The sequence below is a fragment of the Sorex fumeus genome, unplaced genomic scaffold, assembly GCF_029834395.1.
Source record: "Sorex fumeus unplaced genomic scaffold, SorFum_2.1 ptg000030l, whole genome shotgun sequence".
NCBI classification, from domain to species: Eukaryota; Metazoa; Chordata; class Mammalia; order Eulipotyphla; family Soricidae; genus Sorex; species Sorex fumeus.
The window spans coordinates 20,228,060-20,246,457 of NW_026606087.1; the positions used below are offsets into that span (position 1 = coordinate 20,228,060).

The 18,398-nt window shown below is 43.4% G+C and overlaps 1 protein-coding gene across 2 annotated transcripts in view; it reads left to right on the plus strand.

Annotated features, from left to right (window-relative positions):
- The window catches only part of UVRAG (UV radiation resistance associated), a 311,864-nt gene that overhangs the window by 270,138 nt on the left and 23,328 nt on the right, over positions 1-18,398 (plus strand). For both annotated transcript variants that reach the window (XM_056116060.1, XM_056116061.1), the window contains one exon: positions 10,048-10,139. In XM_056116060.1, coding sequence (XP_055972035.1) covers positions 10,048-10,139 — 92 coding nt within the window. The remainder of the gene's footprint in view (positions 1-10,047; positions 10,140-18,398) is intronic.

Here is an 18,398-nt window from a genome sequence, read left to right on the forward strand (position 1 = left end):
AGGTGGCCACGCTGGCCACAGCACCACATATGGTCCCCAAGTGCTGCTGGGTTTTGGTCCAAAAATATGTAAATAAATAAGTGTTGTATAATCACTTAGAAACAGCTGAGCTTTTTTTTAAATTAAGCTAACATATATCTACCATCCAATTCAGGCATTTTACTCTTTAAATATTGACCCAAGAGAAACAAAAATACTTGACAAGGCCCAGGGGTATAGGTCAGTGATAGAGCATCTACATAGCAGGCATGAGACCTTGAACTTGATCTTTGTCATCACCCTACAAGTCAAGTGAGTGTTCATGATCCCCAGAACCACAAACAAAAAAGTGCCATCTCTGGCACACCACAACCTAGTGTGTATGACTCGTAGGCATCTCAACAACAGTTACGACAACAAAGTGAAGGGAAGCAGGAGAAAGATACTGGTCCACACATAAACTTGTACCCAAGTGTTTAAAAAAATAGAGAAAGAAAGAAATCGAGGCGGTGGGAGGAAGAAGATGAAAAGGGGGGAGTAATGGGGAGACAGGGGTGAGGGGTCTCAGTTAAACTCATGACATGGGAGAGTGGCCTAACTTTATTACCAAAGCACAGAGTCAACAACACTGAAAACATGAGATCTAAATCACAGAAATTTGAAATGTGCCTGTCAGTGTCAGGGAAGACAGGACAGAACAAGGGAACACTGTTGGAGGGAAGTTGACACTGGTGGGATTGGTGTTGGAATATTATATGCCTAAGACTCAACTATCAAAAACTTTGTAAATCATGGTTCTTTAAATTTAAAAAAGTTTACAGCATGTTAATAACCAAAATGTGCAGCAGCCCAAGTGTCCATCAATTAGCATAAGTAATAGCTATTTTTAATACAGTCCTACAATGGAGGGCTGGAGTGATAGCACAGCAGGTAGGGTGTATGCCTTGTACGCAGCCAACATGGCCGACCCGAGTTCGATTCCTCTGCCCCTCTCAGAGAGCCCGGCAAGCTACCGAGAGTATCTCACCTGCATGGCAAAGCCTGGCAAGCTCCCCATGACATACTCAGTATGCCAAAAACAGTAACAACAAGTCTCACAATTTGTTGTGAGATGTTACTGGTGCCTGCTCGAGCAAATCGATGAACAATGGGAGGACAGTGCTACAGTGCCTACAGTGGGATGCTACTCAGCAATTTAAAAAGAACCAGCTATCATATATGCAATAAATAGGATGAATCTCAAAAAGTTAAGTAAAATAAGGCAGAAATGAGGCTGACTATTATATGACTCAATTGCTCGGACTTCCTAGAGTATCTAGAATGTCTCTGCCTTGTTAGACTGTGATCTCTGTGATCTTCTGTATCTGATAAAATGCTTCTTACCAGGATTGTAGTGAGCAGGAAGCAGAATGGCTGAGCACGGCATAGCTTCTGAGGAGGAAATCAGGGATCCAGACTGGATCATAGGTCAAGAGAATTTGGGATTCATTAGGATCCTCAGGACTAGTAAGATAAAGATTGATAGTCAAGGTCAAATTGCTGGCCTTAATAACATGAATACCTGTTCTTAGGGTTGGTTTACGAGCTTGTCTTAGGTATAGCCTGTAGCATCCAGGAACATAACCGCTACTTTCCGATCACTAATTAAAAGCAATTGACTTGCCTTTGACTGATGTCCAGTTCTGCTTTGCTTGTTCACTTGCCAGCTGCTGTACTGATCCTCTCACAGTTCTTTTGAATTGGTAGCAAGAAACATTCTTAATCTCATAGATTTTTTTTTTTTTTTTTTTTGCTTTTTGGGTCACACCCGGCGATGCTCAGGGGTTACTCCTGGCTCATGCACTCAGGAATTGCTCCTGGTGGTGCTCAGGGGACCATATGGGGTGCTGGGAATCGAACCTGTGTTGGTCATCTTGGCTGCGTGCAAGGCAAACACCCTACCTGCTGTGCTATCACTCCAGCCCCAATCTCATAGATTTTATAATAAGTTTTGTTTAAATGTAACCCATGTCTTATAGATACAGCAAAGCAACTTGTGATTGAAAGAAGAGAACCTGTGATTTTTGAAGTCAGTGAATTTTAGAATAGACCCTATATTCATCATTTTCCACTTTCAGGCACTGTCCTTTCCCTGTCCTTGGAGGAGGAGCAAAGCTCTTCAGCTCTAGAAAGAGTCTCCCGAGGATAGAGGCAGTGGGATGCCTGGGCGGAAGAAACCTTCATTTCTTAGATTTAAGAGTTGTTAGTCTTGACGTTTGGGCTTTTCCAAATCGTAGAATGGTAGGCCCTAGCTGGGCCCAGTGTTTACATTATAACATCTATTTTTGAAAAGAACTGGCATGGTTTATAGATGAGGATGGAAAAGTACTTAGGTTGTTCCTGCAACCAGAGGCCCATAATCAGGTTTTTATATTTTTCCTTAGAGGTATATATTGCAATGGCTCTCTGTAAGAAACAATATTATTGTTCATATTAAATATGCTTGAAGTAGCTTTTCCACATCTTTGAAAGAGCTATGTTTTCTTCCAAGAAGGCAGGTTTTACCTTTACATTTTATTAAATTCATTCTTTTCGAATCGGTGAAACTGTAACATTTAAAAATGAGTAAATATATTTCTTACTAGTCCTATAGAATGTTTCGTCACTATGAAAGTCAAAACAGTAAAATTCAGCCTTTGATGGATATGTGCATTTTTAATTGCTTGAGTTGGTTCTGCCCTGAATCCCCTATTTCTCTAGACCACTTCTCTTTATAGTCAATTTCATTGTAATCTCATCATGAAAGTGTTGATCTTTCAAGTAATTTTTGTTGAAGCATTGTATTAATCCACATTCCCTCATGGTAACAGACGGTTTATATCAAACATATCATGCAACGTAGCTCAGCCCCATATGGAACTAATAAACCATGCAATAAGTGGCCTTGTGTAGATGAATATCATTTAAAAGGGTGTGTATTTGTGTGTGTGACTGTGTGTGTGTGTGTATTGTCTACACTGAATTTCTCCTGACAATATGAATCCTGAACCCCACAATCTTTCCTGTATGTGGGATAAAAATGCTTAAAGAATAAAAACATAATGAATAATTTTTAAATTAGGCCTCTTAAAGACTCAATATAAGGCTGTTTACTGAGTATAAGAACTCCACATTTATTTCTCAGAAAGTTGATCATGTTATTAATATGATCTCCAGAGCTGCAAATGGCCTTCTGAAGTCAGGGAGCATCATTTATCAATGTGTGTGAATTATGAATTTCAACTACAAGAGCACTCAGATCATAATTGATCCTCCTTATGTGGTAAAAGTTCTAGTGCCTTCAGTAATGGAGCGATTGGGGATGAAACCAGGTGATATTGGGGAAAAAGCTATGGGAGAGGGAAGCAAGATGGAACTGACAGTATTGTAATCGGCTGTGGTCTAAATGTATGCTTTGTCCTGGTTGTCTTTCTATTTGCTTGTTTCTATAACTATAAAGCCAGATCTTCCCGGTTATTTTAGTATAGGAATTTTCTTTTGCCAATAGACAATAGCATTTGTTCATTTTTCCAGGGAACTTCTTTCCACTTCCCATCTAATTTGTCATCAATGCGTAGTTTCCACCTTCCCGCCTACCATAGATGTGCACAAAAATTTAATTTCTTCCATGGAGTTCCAAACCAATCAGTAAAGCTGAAATTCTAGCTAATTGAAACCAAAATTCCACTTAAAAAATGCTTAGACTCTTTGGGTGGTGGTGCAGTAGGAAGTTATTACAAAAGGTGTTTATTTCAGAGACTAATTTGAAGCAGTTAGACAGACCCAAAGCAATATTTTATTGCCTGGGTTTCTTGGCATCTGCCTTTCGCCCACAGAAGTGAGAGCAGAAGGAACTGTATTTAGGGAGGTGTGCGGTGTTGATAGTAGGTGGGAGAGGGCAGATTTTAATGGAATGTACAAGCAAGATTTCTTAAAGAGGGCCTCAGTCTTTCAAGTTAGGCCTCACAGCTGCCTCTGGAGTTGTTTTCCTGACATTCATTCTTCAGTCTTCCTCTAGACAAGCAAGAGACCATCTGAACTCCTGAGCTTACAACTCTAGGCCCTCAATGGTTTTTTTGTTAAATAACCTCTAAAAGTCAGGCCAAGGAAGTTTCAATTCTCTATAAAAATCCCAATTGATCTCTTACAACAACTTTACGAGACAACTATCGTTGGACCTGCTTTATAGAGGAGGCACAGATTGGTTTGTAACTTGCCCATGGTAACGCACATGGTGAGAACAGGACTGTCATGCCAGAGACAGAACTGCCTCAGAGTGCTTAGTGGAACTTAAGTAAATGTCGTTAAATATTGTTGACTCTGGGACCAATCAGAGCTTAAGTAACTCTAGCCCTCTCCCACCTTTCCCCATCCTTGTCCTTTCCTCCTTGGCCTCCTATCTTCTCTCCTTCCTATTTTTACTAATACCTTATCAGGGAGTTAGCTTTGACTTAAGGGCCAGGCCAGAGAGATAGTGCAGGGGTGAAGATATGTACTAATGTGCCTTCCTCACTCAAGATTGTAAACATCTTGTCACCCTAGCCATATATTTATGTCAAAATCCTCATATGCAGAGTCCACCATAATTTTCAGAGCTGTTAGGACTCAGCAGAACTTTGACAGACTTCTCGAGATGGTCTATTGCATAGTAGATTTTTTTTTTTAATTTTTCCCCTTTAATGCTAGGATGATGGCGCAGTTGGTTGCAGTGCTTGTGTGGTGTGCTGGAGATAACCCATACGTCTTAACGCCGAGCTAGCCTCCGGCCTCCAGGGGAGTTTAAGCTACAAAATGGGAACTGCAACTTGGCCCCCCACTTGTACTCCACCACCTCCTCCAATTACAGTCTTACCCTATGTTTTGTTTGTTGGTTTTGGTTTGGCCTCACATCCAGCAATCCTCAGGAGTCACTCCTGGTGGTGCTTGGGGGACCGTATGTTGTACCAGGGGCTGACCCTTGGTTGTCGGTTGTCCTTATGCCAGGCAAGCGCCTCATCTGTTGTACTATCTCTCCCACCCAAACCAAAGAACTTAGAGCTAAAAAGTTTGAAAATGATTTGACTATTTCAAGGAGGGAGGGACTTTCTCCATGGCAACACAGCTGAGCGGGGTCTGTCGCCAGGAATGATTCCTCATCCTGTATCAGTCGCTCCATGTCACTGTGTAAGTGTGTCTAGAGACGGACATTTGTATGTGCTTCTTGCTGCCTTTCTACCTTAGTGCCTGCTATCAGAAGCTTGACAAATTAGTAAAAAACTAACATTTTTTTTTAAATGTGAACTATTTATTTAAGATTTTCCCTTAGATTTAAACTCTTTTTTACTTCCTTCTTTGATCTCTTTCTCAAAGCCAGTACTGAACACCACAGTGTGCCATACTTGTGCTAGGTGCTATGAGAATGATAACAGAAAACACATGGATGGTGAAAATAGTAATGGAGTGTTTTGAGCACTGCTTGGATGGTGAGAGTAGTGATAGAGTGTTTTGAGCACTACTTGGTACTATTTGGAGTACTCTATATAATCTGTCACTGTCACTGTCCTTCCATTGTTCATCGATTTGCCCAGTAACATTGTGACACTTGTTACTATGTTTGGCATATTGAATATGTCACAGGGAGCTTTCCAGGCTCTGCCCTGCAGGTGAGATACTCTCGGTAGCTTGCCAGGCTCTCTGAGAGGGATGGAGGAATGAACTCAGGTCGACCTTGTCGGCCGCATGCAAGGCAAACGCCCTACCTGCTCTGCTATCGCTCCAGCCCTGCTCATGGGGGGCCCAAGTCCTTCTCTATAATCTACCTTATTTAAATATTGGAACTTGGCAAGGCCGATAAATCTTTCATTTTAAAAGTGAGAAAACCGACTCAGAAATGAAGTAACTTACCCAAGTCAAGCAGCTAGTAAGTTCGCCACCATGCTGGTAATCGGCCTGTGTGCAACTGAGGTCATTTCACAGGGTCAGGAGGCTTCTCATTCCCTTCCCTACTACATTGGTTGAATTTGCTAATTAACTCTTATTTGTCAGTATTTCTTCAGTAGTTTAAACTTCCCATGAGAGCAAACTAAAAGGTGGTGTAGAAAAGGATGTAGGAAGAGGAATATAATGCCTTCTCATCCTGGAATAATGAGAACGTTTCCTTCAGGAAATGGAACTTACGTTGCTCTTTGAGAATAGGATGTGACTCCATATTGGCTGCCTAGAGAGAGACTTGGGGTTGGGGAGGAGCTCTGTGCCAGAGTGGTAAGCGCTTTGCAAAAGAAGGTCGTTAGCCAGTGTTAATAATCATAAACATATATATAAATACATACACGCAGATATGTAATGCATGTAACATATATTAGGGTACTTTATAATTTTTAAAAATGAATAAATTTACATATCACATACCTAAAGACATGCTACTGCTAAAGATAAAAATTGTGAACTCACAAGGATTAATCAAAGAGACAAGAGCAGGTGATTGAATTGATAGCCTTGTAGGAAAACACAAGGAAGTCATTGAATTCATAGTATGGATGAAACTATAGCCCAGGCCCTTATGGAAGCAATGCAATTGAAGGCCTGGAACTCCAGAAGAACTTAGGATATTAGATGTACCAAATACCTTCCTAGAATGTAGGATAAGGAATGAGTCTAAAAGTGGGAGGGTACATTGAAAGTTTTCAGAAAGAGAAAAGATAACCAGTTTCCTTTTCTCCTCCCCCCACCCCCTAACACCCTCCACCCCCCACCCCCCGCCGCATAGCTAAGCAGTTACCCCTGCAGTGGGAAACTGGATGTTTACTTTGAGAAAAAAAATTCAATAAAAAGCTCTTATCTGCCTGGTATACTTGGACACGTAAGCCTTAATGAACACAAGGGGGTCCTGAGAGAGTCCTCAGACCAACTCAGCAACTCCCTGATGCTTTTTCCCACTTAGCTCCCAGAATGGAATCATTATCTCAGCAGGCAGAAGAGCAGAGGGGTCTCTCTGGAAAGCAGCCCCAGCAGTGATATTGATATTTTAGAGATATCCAGAATTAGGGTGATGAGACTAATTCCCCAAGTAAAGCCATATCTGAAGACTTAGCAGCAATAATTTAGAAATTATGAATGAAAATTTTGTTCAGTCTTGAATTATATACCTAGGCAGACTATCATTCAGATGTATGAGTTGAATAAAAATGTCCTTAAATATTCAAAATATCAAAAGAAAAAGATACTACCTATGTACCTATTTCTCAAAATACTGTTTATATACTCTGCCAAGGTAGGAAATAATCAAAAATCAAAAAAGAAATCTTGAAATACAGAGAACAGGAGTATCTTCAACCCAGAAGAGATATGAAGCAAAACTTCTAGGATGATGGTTAAGGAAAATTCTAGGAAGACACGGTCTAGAGAGAATACAGTTGTAATTGGCCAGAGAGAGGGACTGCAGGAAATATATTTCCAAAGGGGAAATGCGTTTGATAGGTTATCTAATAAATTTAAGCAATATTTTCAGATTGAAAAAGATTTTCAAATTTTGTCCCATTTGTGGGTAGATCTAATGATAGATAACTATGCTCAATACTATTGGCAAGCTATCGGCACTCAACAAGTGAGAAAAATGCAGTTATCACTTCAGGAATGGCAGAAAGGAGTAGTGTATTACAGGATGGAAGAGTAAAACTACTTTTGCACCTATAATGAGGTAAATAATACAGATTTTATTTTAAATTTTTATATTCAATATTGAGAATGAGAAGCATATTGAGATTAGAGAATCAAAACCTCGTGGTTTAATTAAAAGTAAGTTGATAATCTGTATATACGAGGAGATAAGATGTTTGTGTAAAAGAAGAGTAATTTAAGAAAGTCAAATTCTGATGGTAAGATCACAGGGGAAGATATCTCAAACTGGTACTCAAAAGAATAAGAAATGTTAATATCAGCTTATTTAGAAATAGGAAGATAAAGAAACAGCAATTAAAGTACAAGAAACTGTGGCTTTTTCGTTGTAAGATGTACAGTAACAAACTTTTTAAGAGCATGTGTATTTTATTAAACACATACATATGGGCAGGGGGCTTGTACGTGTGTGGTACAGAACCCAGAGCCTCACACCTACCTGCACAGCAAGTCCTCAACCACTGAGCCACACCCCCGACCATGTGAATTTTTTTTCGTCCTGTATGTTCAAATTAAGAGGATCACATTAAAGACAAATTTGGAGTGGGGGGTGATGGGAGGCCTGGAGGTTTGTTTGTTTTGATCACACCCGACAGTGCTCAGGGCTTGCACTCAGGCCTGCCTGGCAGGGCTCCAGGGACTTTATGGGGTGCCAGGGATTGAACCCAGGTCAGCTGCATGAAGGCCTTACCTGCTGTATTATCACTTTGACACCACGTTAGTTTGAAGTTAGTTTGAGGCTTTCCAGTTAGTTTGAAGTTAGTTTGAAGACAGAGCCTTGGCTCTGTCCCTTATCAGCTCTGTGCCAGTGGGCAACCGCTTGCCTTACTGAACACCCTGGTTTCTTCATTTGTAAAAGGAGGTCAGAAAATATGACTTCTCAAATGTCTTTTCACTATAATGTCCTTATATTCTCTAATAAAAGTAATTGTTAAAAAAAAAAGATAATTGTCCTATGAAGCAAATAAAGAGTTAAAACCTGGGTGGAGGCTTAAAATTCCCATATTTTTCCCTTTTTTTGGTTGAAATCAGACTTGGAGTGAAATTTTCATCATGGTCTCTGAAAAGAATTCAACCCCACTTCCATTGTAGACCCTGGGGGCAGGGAATTGACTGCTGGCTCAGGGACACGTAGCTGAGTGTTATTTCAGTATGGGTTCTTTTTTTTCAATATTTAATATTTTTCAGTATGAATCACAGGTGAAATTTCCGTGCCATGTGTAAACAATTTCACTTTTTTATTGAAACAATGAATTCAGGAATGCCATATTGGGCTATCAGCCATTTTGCTTCTATCAATGTAGGGGAAAATGCTTTAATATGAGTACACAAAATGATGTCATTTAATATAGGAGTAGATCTTATAATTCAAGGTCAGCAAATCTAGGGGGTGATTTTAGGTCACAAGCTAGCTTTGAAAAAAAAGGGAAAGAACATTTTTCCCCCCTCCATCTTCTCAAGTTTGTTCTTACCAGTTTTCCTCTCGGATTTTGGGCTAGATGGTAGAGTAACGCACATGGTTGTGAATCGGGGTGTCTGGCTAATATCCGTCCCGTTGAAACATGTTGTCTGTTGTCTGGAAAATTTCCTTTCCCATTCAGGGCTTCAGTTTCCCCATCTGTAAAAAGAAAGCATTGGTTTAAATGATGTTCAAGATACCTTTCAGCTTTAGGATTCTATGTTTCTTGTTCTTAGCATTTTTATGCCTTACCTTAGGTGTATAAAATGACTATGCAAGAGAACCGATTAGATTTTAACATTTTTCCTTTAAAAGCTCAGTATAGGGCCAGGGAGATAGTTTAAAGGGTTGAGTACCTGCTTTGCAAGTGCCCCATGGCACCAAGCACACACAGCCAGGAGTGACCAAGAAAACGACGTACTTTGATTTTTTGTGTGTGAGTGATTTTCTGGTTTGGTTTTTTGGGTTGTTTTCTGTTTGTTTTTTGGAAGGGGGAGTGGTTGGGGGTTATACTCAGATTATTCCTGGTAGTTTTCAGGGGACCAAAGGGGATGCCAGAGATAGAACCTGGATTGGCTGTATGCAAGGCAAATGCCCTACCCGCTGTACTATTGCCCAGGCCCCTGGTTTGGTTTGGTTTGGTTTGGGGGCCACACCCAGCTGTGCTCAGAGCTTACTCCTGGCTTCATGCTCAGGGATCACTCCTAACAACACAGAGGGGACTATGTAGCAGGAATTGAAGCAGGGTCAGTCATGTGCAAGACACGCTCCCTAATGGCTGTATTCTCTCTATTCAAATAGCAATAGTGTTTTAAATAGCACCCCAAAAGTGTGGCTTGCGATGTTGACTTAGTCATCTTTTAAAGATTTTTTTAATGAATCATATTTCATAAGTGCCTGCCAGAATGTCTTTTAATTCCATTTTTCCACCTTTGCAGTTAAGATATCAACATGGATTAGGCACTCCAGACTTGAGACAAACCCTTCCCAACCTGAAAAACTTCATGGAACATGGACTGATGGTCAGGTGGTGAGTATCTTTCTCTCTCAGAACTAGAAACTGGTATTGGCAAACAGTCCAAGAAGTGTCCTGATTGCCCCCTTGCTGCATACCTGCTGTCTGGGTTTTCTCACTCTGTCCCGATGGCTAAAGAGAAGGACAGACAGCAGCATGGCGTCTATAGGAACTCTGGGCTGGCTCAGGAGAGTGAGACCCCTCCGGAGGGGGTTGGGCTGGTGGTGATATTACACATCCGAGGCTGGTTGGGAAGGGAAACCTGGAGTTCAGCCAATGTGACTCGTTAAAGGGAGACTGCGTGGAACCAGAGATAGTACAGGGGTGAACTCACACACCTTGCACGCAGACGACCCCAGTTCAGTCCCCAGCACACAATAATCCCTTGCACAATACCAGTTGCAGCCCTCAGAGTCCCTAAATCCTGTTGGGGTCACCTGAGTAAAATCCCAGCACCTCAGGACTGAAGCCGCACCAGCTTTTCAGGCCCTCACTTTTTGTTTTTTATTAATTTTTATTAGTGAAACACCATGAGGTACAGTTGTAGACTTACAAATTTTTGTGCTTGGGTTTCAATTATACAATGATCAAATACCCGTCCCTCCACCAGTGCCCATTTTCCACCACCATGGATCCCCTCACTTTAAATCAGAGAACCATCTGGACAGGCGCTTGGGAGCCCCTCCCTCCCACCAGGAAAGGGAGACATAGAACCCCCGGCTTCTCTGAAGGACAAGAGGAGGACCTAATTATAGAAAGACACCCAGGATTCATGGCTGTGAGAAGGACAGACGAAAGACTGGACGAGATCACGTTGTCAGCACCTAGGCGGAGACAAGGAGGCACGGACTGCGACATTGGGTGTAGGAGTGTGGTTTTTTGTTGTTTCTTTCTTTCTTTACTTTTGGGCCACACCCAGTAATGCGCAGGGTTTACTCCTGGCTCTGCACTCAGGAATCACTCCTGGCAGTGCCCAGGGGACCCTATGCGATGCCACGGATTGAACCCAGGTCTGTCGCGTGCCAGGCAAATGCCCTCCCTGCTGTAGTGTGGCTCCCGCCTTGGAATGCTTCTTAGATTTGGTGTCAGTGCCTGTTGTACCGTAAAGTTGAGCTGCTGCTTAAAAGTGCTTTGTTAGAGATAGATATTCGGAGAGCCCGGCAAGCTCCCCGTGACGTATTCGATATGCCAAACACAGTAACAACAAAGTCTCCAATGGAGACGTTACTGGGCCCGCTTGAGCAAATCGACGATCAACGGGAGGGCCTTTAGAGATAGCTGAGGAGACGGGAGTGCAAACTGTATGTGCAGGAAACTCAGTCTCAACCCCTGACCCCTGGTGGTCTCAGCTCTGGGTGAGGCACAGCCAGAGCACCACCAGGTTGTCGGCTGCAAAGAAAGAACTTTGTCAGGACAAACAAGACCCAGTTGAAAAAAGAAGGGGAGAGAAAATGTCAAATGCCACAAACTCATTAGATTGTTTTGTTTGACTTAAATAATGCTTCTCTCTCTAGTAATTTTTTGTTGTTTTTTTTTGGGGGGGGGCAGTTTTGTATTTGCTTTGAGGCCATCCCAACTCTGCTCAGGCTTACCTCCTAACTCTGCTCAGGGATCATATGGGAGCTCGAGATTGAACCTGGGTCGGCCACATGCTAGGCAAACCCCCTGCCTGCCGTATTATCCCTGTGGTTCATAGTAATTCTAGAAGTTGGAAACCTTAATTGAGCAGCAGTAACTTACCAAATAATGAAAGTGGAGAGTCAGTCCTTAGACAGCTTGAAGCCAAATTGTTTCTTGTAAAGGTAATTGATTTCTGTTCTCATATCTTATCTACCTGCTTTGTGAGCTTAAAGATTTTCTTCTCTGGGGGCCAGAGTGATAGTACAGTGTGGAAGGCGTTTGCCTTGCACTTGGCCAACCCGGGTTCAATTCCCGGCATCCTATATGGTCTCCCCAGCACCACCGGGAGTAATTCCTGAGTGCAGAGCCAGGAGTAACTCCTGAGCATAGCGCGGTATAACCCAAAAAAGAAAAAAAAGTATTTCCTTTCTGGAACTTAATTTCTTATCTCTAATTCTTGCCTTAACCCTCCAGTTCAGAGTAAAATGGGATTAGACAGAAACACCACTGTGGGAAGGAAATAAAAAGATTTGTTTGATTTTCTTCTGTGCTGCATAAGATTGATCTTATGGATAAGTGACGCCTATGATTGATCTTTATTTTGGCTTCTGTTCTGTTGGGTAGAGGCTGCTCAGGAGGGCATGGAGACTCCTCCTGGCAATCCTCAACCATGAGGACAAGACACTTCCAGGGCTCTGTGGTGATGCCAGGGCCACACCCATGAGGAGAGGCTGCGCCCCGAAGTGCTTTGGGGCCCATGTGGCGCTGGGGACCAGAGTGGGCTGGCTGCACACAAGGCAGATGCTTTAGCCCTTAGCTCTTTCCGAGCCCAGATCTCTAATACTAGATCAGGTGCCTCTGTGAGCAAATATACAATTTCAAGAATTCTGCTCATAATACCGAGATCATTTGAAAAGCTTAGCATTGATATGAAACATTGATAGGAAACAAGGGGTGGGCCTTGAGAGTGACATGGAAGAATGGAGGCAGGGAGCAAGCTCAAGGGCGACAGCCTGAGGCCTCCAGGCCGAGCCCCAGCACCACGTTCTCTGCCTCCCTGTACACAACCTGGAGCTGCACCTGGACCCACAGCAATGCTGTAGAGACCCCCAATTTTTTTTCTAAAATATCGGATAAGAAGAATAAGAAAGAGGAGCTTAGGGATAGGTCCGTGGCAGAGTTCTTTCCTGGCAAGTGTGGGACCTTGAGTGTGATCTCCAGCACTGCCCCACACCTGTCAAACACTGCAGCACTTCTGATGCTGAGGCCACAGCCCAGCGTGCAGTCTGTGATACACCTGACACTCCGCGGATGCTCAGTGTCACCGCCAAGTATGTGTGAAACCTTGTCATCCCACAGCAGCAAAAGACTGGGGGAAAAATTATAATTTTTAAAAACCGAATAGTACATAATCTAGCAGTCTTTTGTTTAGGATCGTCCTTAAGGAAAGTTCTGTGATAGGCACCCCAGAGAGACTTAAGGTTTGTCTGTATTGCAAACCATAATGCACAAAAGGAAAAGGAGAGAGAGAGAGAGAGAGAGAGAGAGAGAGAGAGAGAGAGAGAGAGAGATTGAGAGAGAGAGCCAGCAAGCAAGAAGGAAAGTGCTTCCCATAGAAGGAGGGTGCAGTTTTGGGGGATGGTGGGCGGGAAATGGGATGTTTGTGGTAGAAAATGTACACTGGTGGGGGATGAATTTGGATCATTGTATGACTGAAACCCAATCATGAATAGCTTTGTAATGGTCTATCTCATGGATGTTCAATTAAAAAAAATTTTTTTTAAAGTAATGTGGCATTCATGCCCAATTCAGTCAATTTAATCAATGGCTGAATAAATAGCAGTACTCCTACATTTGAAAAAAAAAAGACTGAAGGTTTGTGATGTAGTTGGAAATGGCCTATAATTCATGAAAGGTTTTATGTCACAAATGATAAATACTCGTACTTTCAAAGAGGCAACCCTCAGTACTACCTGATTAAACACTTAAATGAATGGATCTTGTTCAGTATAAACAGCATATCGTTCCAATCCAGTATTATCTCTTGATACTCCTTTTTCACTATTTGAAGATGTGATCTTTCTTTTTTTTGTTTTTTTTTTTGGGGGGGAGGGGCCACACGCAGCAGTACTCAAGGGTTATTCCTGGCTCTACACTCAGGAATAACTCCTGGCTTTGCTCAGGGAACCATATGGGATACTGGGGATCAAACTCAGGTCGGTCGCTTTTCAGACAAGTGCCCTACCCACTGTACTGTCATTCCAGTTCCTGTAACAGTATTTTTTTTTTTTTTAGTGAATGAAATTGTTTGCTTGTATCTTTCACAACTATTACAATGGGGTTGGGCATAACCAGTGTTGCTTGGGGCTTACTTCTGTCTCTCCAGCCTACTACTTTTTATCTGTTGTTACATAGAAGGGGCAGCAATGGTATCTATCTTTGTCTTCTTACTGACTTTAAGATAATGCTCTTGGGGCCAGAGAAGTAATGCACTTGCCTTGCACGTGACCCAGGTTTTTACCACTGTGTATGATCCCCTGAGCAGAGAGCCAGGAGTTAGCCTTGAGCACTCAAAAACAAACCAAAAAAAGGAAAGAAGTAAAGAAATAAAAAATGCTTCTGTTCCCAGTTCCCAGCTGTTTTTTAAACTAGAAAATCTGTTTAAATCGTGAAAATTCATGTTTTCAATTTGATTTAAAATTTTAATCAATTTTTTAAGTAATTTATTCAGTAGGGAGATACGCCAGATGTCCTGAGGATATATGGCTGGGAGGCGGAGGATCCCTGTTCAGTGTCCAGCACCTCATGGTCCCTCAAGCCCCAGGGGTGAGCCCCATCACTGCTGAGACCGAGTATTGCAGAGTGCCCCCCCCCCCAGCCCCCTGAACACTACTTGGGAAACTCCAAAAGTACTAAATCTGATATTTCTGTATTTGTTCTGTCAGTTTAACATATCAGTAAATATTAATATCTTTGCCAGGGTTCTTGGGGTAGGCAGCCAGGTTGGACCACGTCTGGCAGTGCGTGAGTGCTATTCTGGCTCTGTGCTCGGGGGTCACTTCTGAAAGTGCTTGCAGGGAGGTGGGGGGATCATTTGGTGCAGGGGATTCAAACTATGGTCCACTGCAACATGAACATAAAATCTTTTTTTTGGGGGGGGGGGGGTCACACCCAGCAATGCACAGGGTTACTCCTGGCTTTGCACTCAGGAATTACTCCTGGCGGTGCTCAGAGGACCATATGGGATGCTGGGAATTGAACCCGGATCTGCCGTGTGCAAGACAAACACCCTTCTCACTGTGCGATCACTCCAGCCCCAAACATAAAATCTTAAAACTGCAAGAAATGGTCCTGGTCTGCTGGACATAGCCCAGAAGCCAAAAATGGGGGGAATTACCGTATTCTATATTTATGTTTCTTCTATAGTCTTATCGCCTGCTGGAGCAAATTGACGATCAGTGGGATGACAAGTGATACAAGTACTTCTGCTGAAGTACCATTTCTTTCTTTGTGGGTTTTTTTTTGGGGGGGAGGAGGGGGTGGGCTACACTTGGCAGTGCTCAGGGATCACTCCTGGCAGGCTCAGGGGACCATATAAGGTGCCGGGGATCAAACCCAGGTCTGCCATATGGAAGGCAAATGCCCTACCTCTTTGTCCTCTTACTTTTAAGTTTTGGGTCACACCTAGTGTTGTTCAGGGGTCACTCCTGGCTCTACACTCAGGAATTACTCCTGGCAGTGCTCGGGGGACCATATGGGATGCTGGGGATTGATCCCTGCCTGGGCATGTGCAAATCAAGCACTTTACCCGCTGTGCTATCTCTCCGGACCTGTCCTACATTTTTTAATATTAAAACATCTTTCAGAGAGTAAACTCTACTCCTTCATGAGAGTCAGTTTGCTAATATTTTTAGACTATCCAACAGATAAGACAGATACTTTTTATTTTTTATGTAATGATCCTTATCTTATTTTGGTATCATAACATAAAAATAAACTGAAGATCTTTTATTTTTTTCTATTATCCAGAACAGTTTATATAAGATCAATTTATATTTTGAAGATCTGATGGCATTTAACAACAACAAAAAAAAAACCCTAATGTTTTTGAGAGGACAGCTGCTGTAGCTTTTTTAAGTATTGATTTATTCTTCCTAATGACTCTGCATCTATTTATTATTTGTGTTCAATTTTCCAGGGCCTTGTTAACACCCTCCAGTCTGGCTCCAGTTCTATCAGCATCTGAAATTCTTCTTATCCTTTTCATTCCCACTGAACTCTGTGTGACCCGCAGGTCTCTTTGCTGTTCTTAGCCTGTTTTGCATCTTGGTGGCATCTGTCCTTGCTGGCCTTCCTCCTTGGAACAGGCTCCTTCTGTGACTTTCGCATCCTGGCCCCCACTGGGTTTTCCTGCTTTCCGCTCCTCGTTCGTGCCTCGCCTTCCGCTTCCTCCCGCCTCGGCCGTTGAGTGTGGGACTCTCCCTGACTCACCTTCATTCCTCCTCTTCTCCCGCCAGCTCATCAGTCCTCTCAGTTCTGAAGGCTGCCCCCGTGTTGATGACTCCCACCCTGGATCTGCAGGCCTCTACCTCCACTCTGAGAGGCTGCGAATTCAAGAGCTGCCTATACCTTCCGGGGGAGGGGGGGTAGCGGAGCCCCCCACCACACCCCCTTCCTCTGGCCTCCGTCCTCCAAACAGCACCCTGAGACCTTGTCACTCAAGGCATTCCTCGCTTCCCCTTTCTTCCCTTCTACCACTCTCAGTAAATCCGTCAGCGAACCCTGCTCTTCCCACCTACAAATACAGACCAGACCCAACAACTTCTCACCGTCTCTCCCACCACCCTTCTTGTTCAAGCCACTCCCTTTTTCCCCAGACACAAACCCGAATTCACTTTGTCCCCATCATTTCACTCTTGCCCCACCTCTGTTGATTGTCCACAATAGACAGAGTGATTTTATTTTTTAATTTAGCTATCGTGAGGCCAAAGGGAACTGCTCTGGGGTAAAAAAAAATTTTTTTTAAATCCCTTATGTTTCCCATAGCCCACTAGGAGTGAGACCTTGTCTCACTGAGTGTAGAGCCAGGAGTAAGCCCTGAGCACCAGTGGGTGTGGTGTCTCCCACGGTCCCCCCACTAAAGAACCTGGTCTGGTACCCTAGACCACCAAGCCTAGACCACCTTGGCTCAAGTGCAGATTCATCTTAGGAGCAGAGGGAATCAGGGTCTTGTGGTATCAGAGGTATAAACTGGGGTATAAGTTAGAAGTTATACAAGGGGGCTCTTTCCAAGAAAATAACAGAAAATTGCAAATACGAAATTAGAAAAGTCAGTCTTGAAGTTCGGTTGTTTGCTTTTTTGGTTTGGGGGTCGCACTCAGCCGTATGCAGGGCTAACTCCTGGCTCTGCGCTCAGGAATCCCTCATGCTGGGCTCAGTGGGTGTATGGGGTGCCAGGGATCAAATCCCAGGTCGGCAGCTTGCAAGGCAAGTGCCCAACCCGCTATACTGTCATTCCAACCCTAACAGAAAAGTCAGTGTTTCACGTGAAAAAAAAAATCATAGCAAATGGCAGGAGCTTGAGCAACTCAGTAGATTTCAGTCTAGCTAGAGTGCATGTGTAGAAATACTTTCTCCCTGCTACCTGTCACTTCCCTCTTAAAACACAATACCCAGAGACTCTCAGTTCTCAGCACAGAGAAATAAAACAAGTCTCCAGACCTGCTTGACCCCATGAATTTGCAGCAATAAAACGAGAGCCTGTGTCTGTGTCACCAATGTCATTAGCTCTCTAAGCCTCAAATTCGCGACTCCGTGTTGGGCTCTCTGTGCAGGCCAAGCCACACACTTGAGCACGGGTGGAACAGCATGATTTCACTGCATGGTACGCGAATGAAAAATGGAGTGCTCGGGTCGAAGCAGAGGACTGCAGAATAAAAGCTGCAGAGTGATCTAAGTCAGGACCTAAGTCAGGACCACTGCAGGAAGCCGGGCTGGAAGCACAAATCTAAACAAAGCTGGAACAAGCACTTTTAGCCTCAGAGGAAATCTGAGAGTTTCCGAGAGCAACCACGAATTGAGTTACCTCCCAGGCCTGTGCTCTTTGGGGCAAAGGGTAAAAAAACTCCCACTCCTGAGGGAGTCTCTGACATCTCTTGTGAAAGAAAACACTGCCCTTGGCCGTGTGATCGTTACCACTCTCAGATTAGTCCCTGTGGAAGCCGAGCGCTGTCTGTTCTCTGGTCTCAGGATCGCAGGCCGCTGGGGCTGAGCGCCTCGCTGAGCTGCTTCAGGGAGACCACAGCTTGGCCGCCTTTTCAAAGACGAGACCTTGTGTGCCAGAGCCGTAGTACAGCAGGTAGGGTGTTCACCTGGCACGCAGTCGACCCAGGTTCGATCCCCGGCATCCCATATGGTCCCTCAAGCACTGCCAGGAGTGATTCCTGAGTGCAGAGCCAGGAATCACTGAGCACCACCGGGTATGATCCAAAAACAAACAAAAAAAATAAATTTTTTGAAACTAAGAGTGTGATTCAAAGTCCTCTAATGAAGTGACTTCCTTTCACTTTATAAAATTCTTATCTAATAGTGACAAATTGGCAGGCTACCGAATGTAACCTGCCCACACGGCAGAGTCTGGCAAACTCCCCGTGG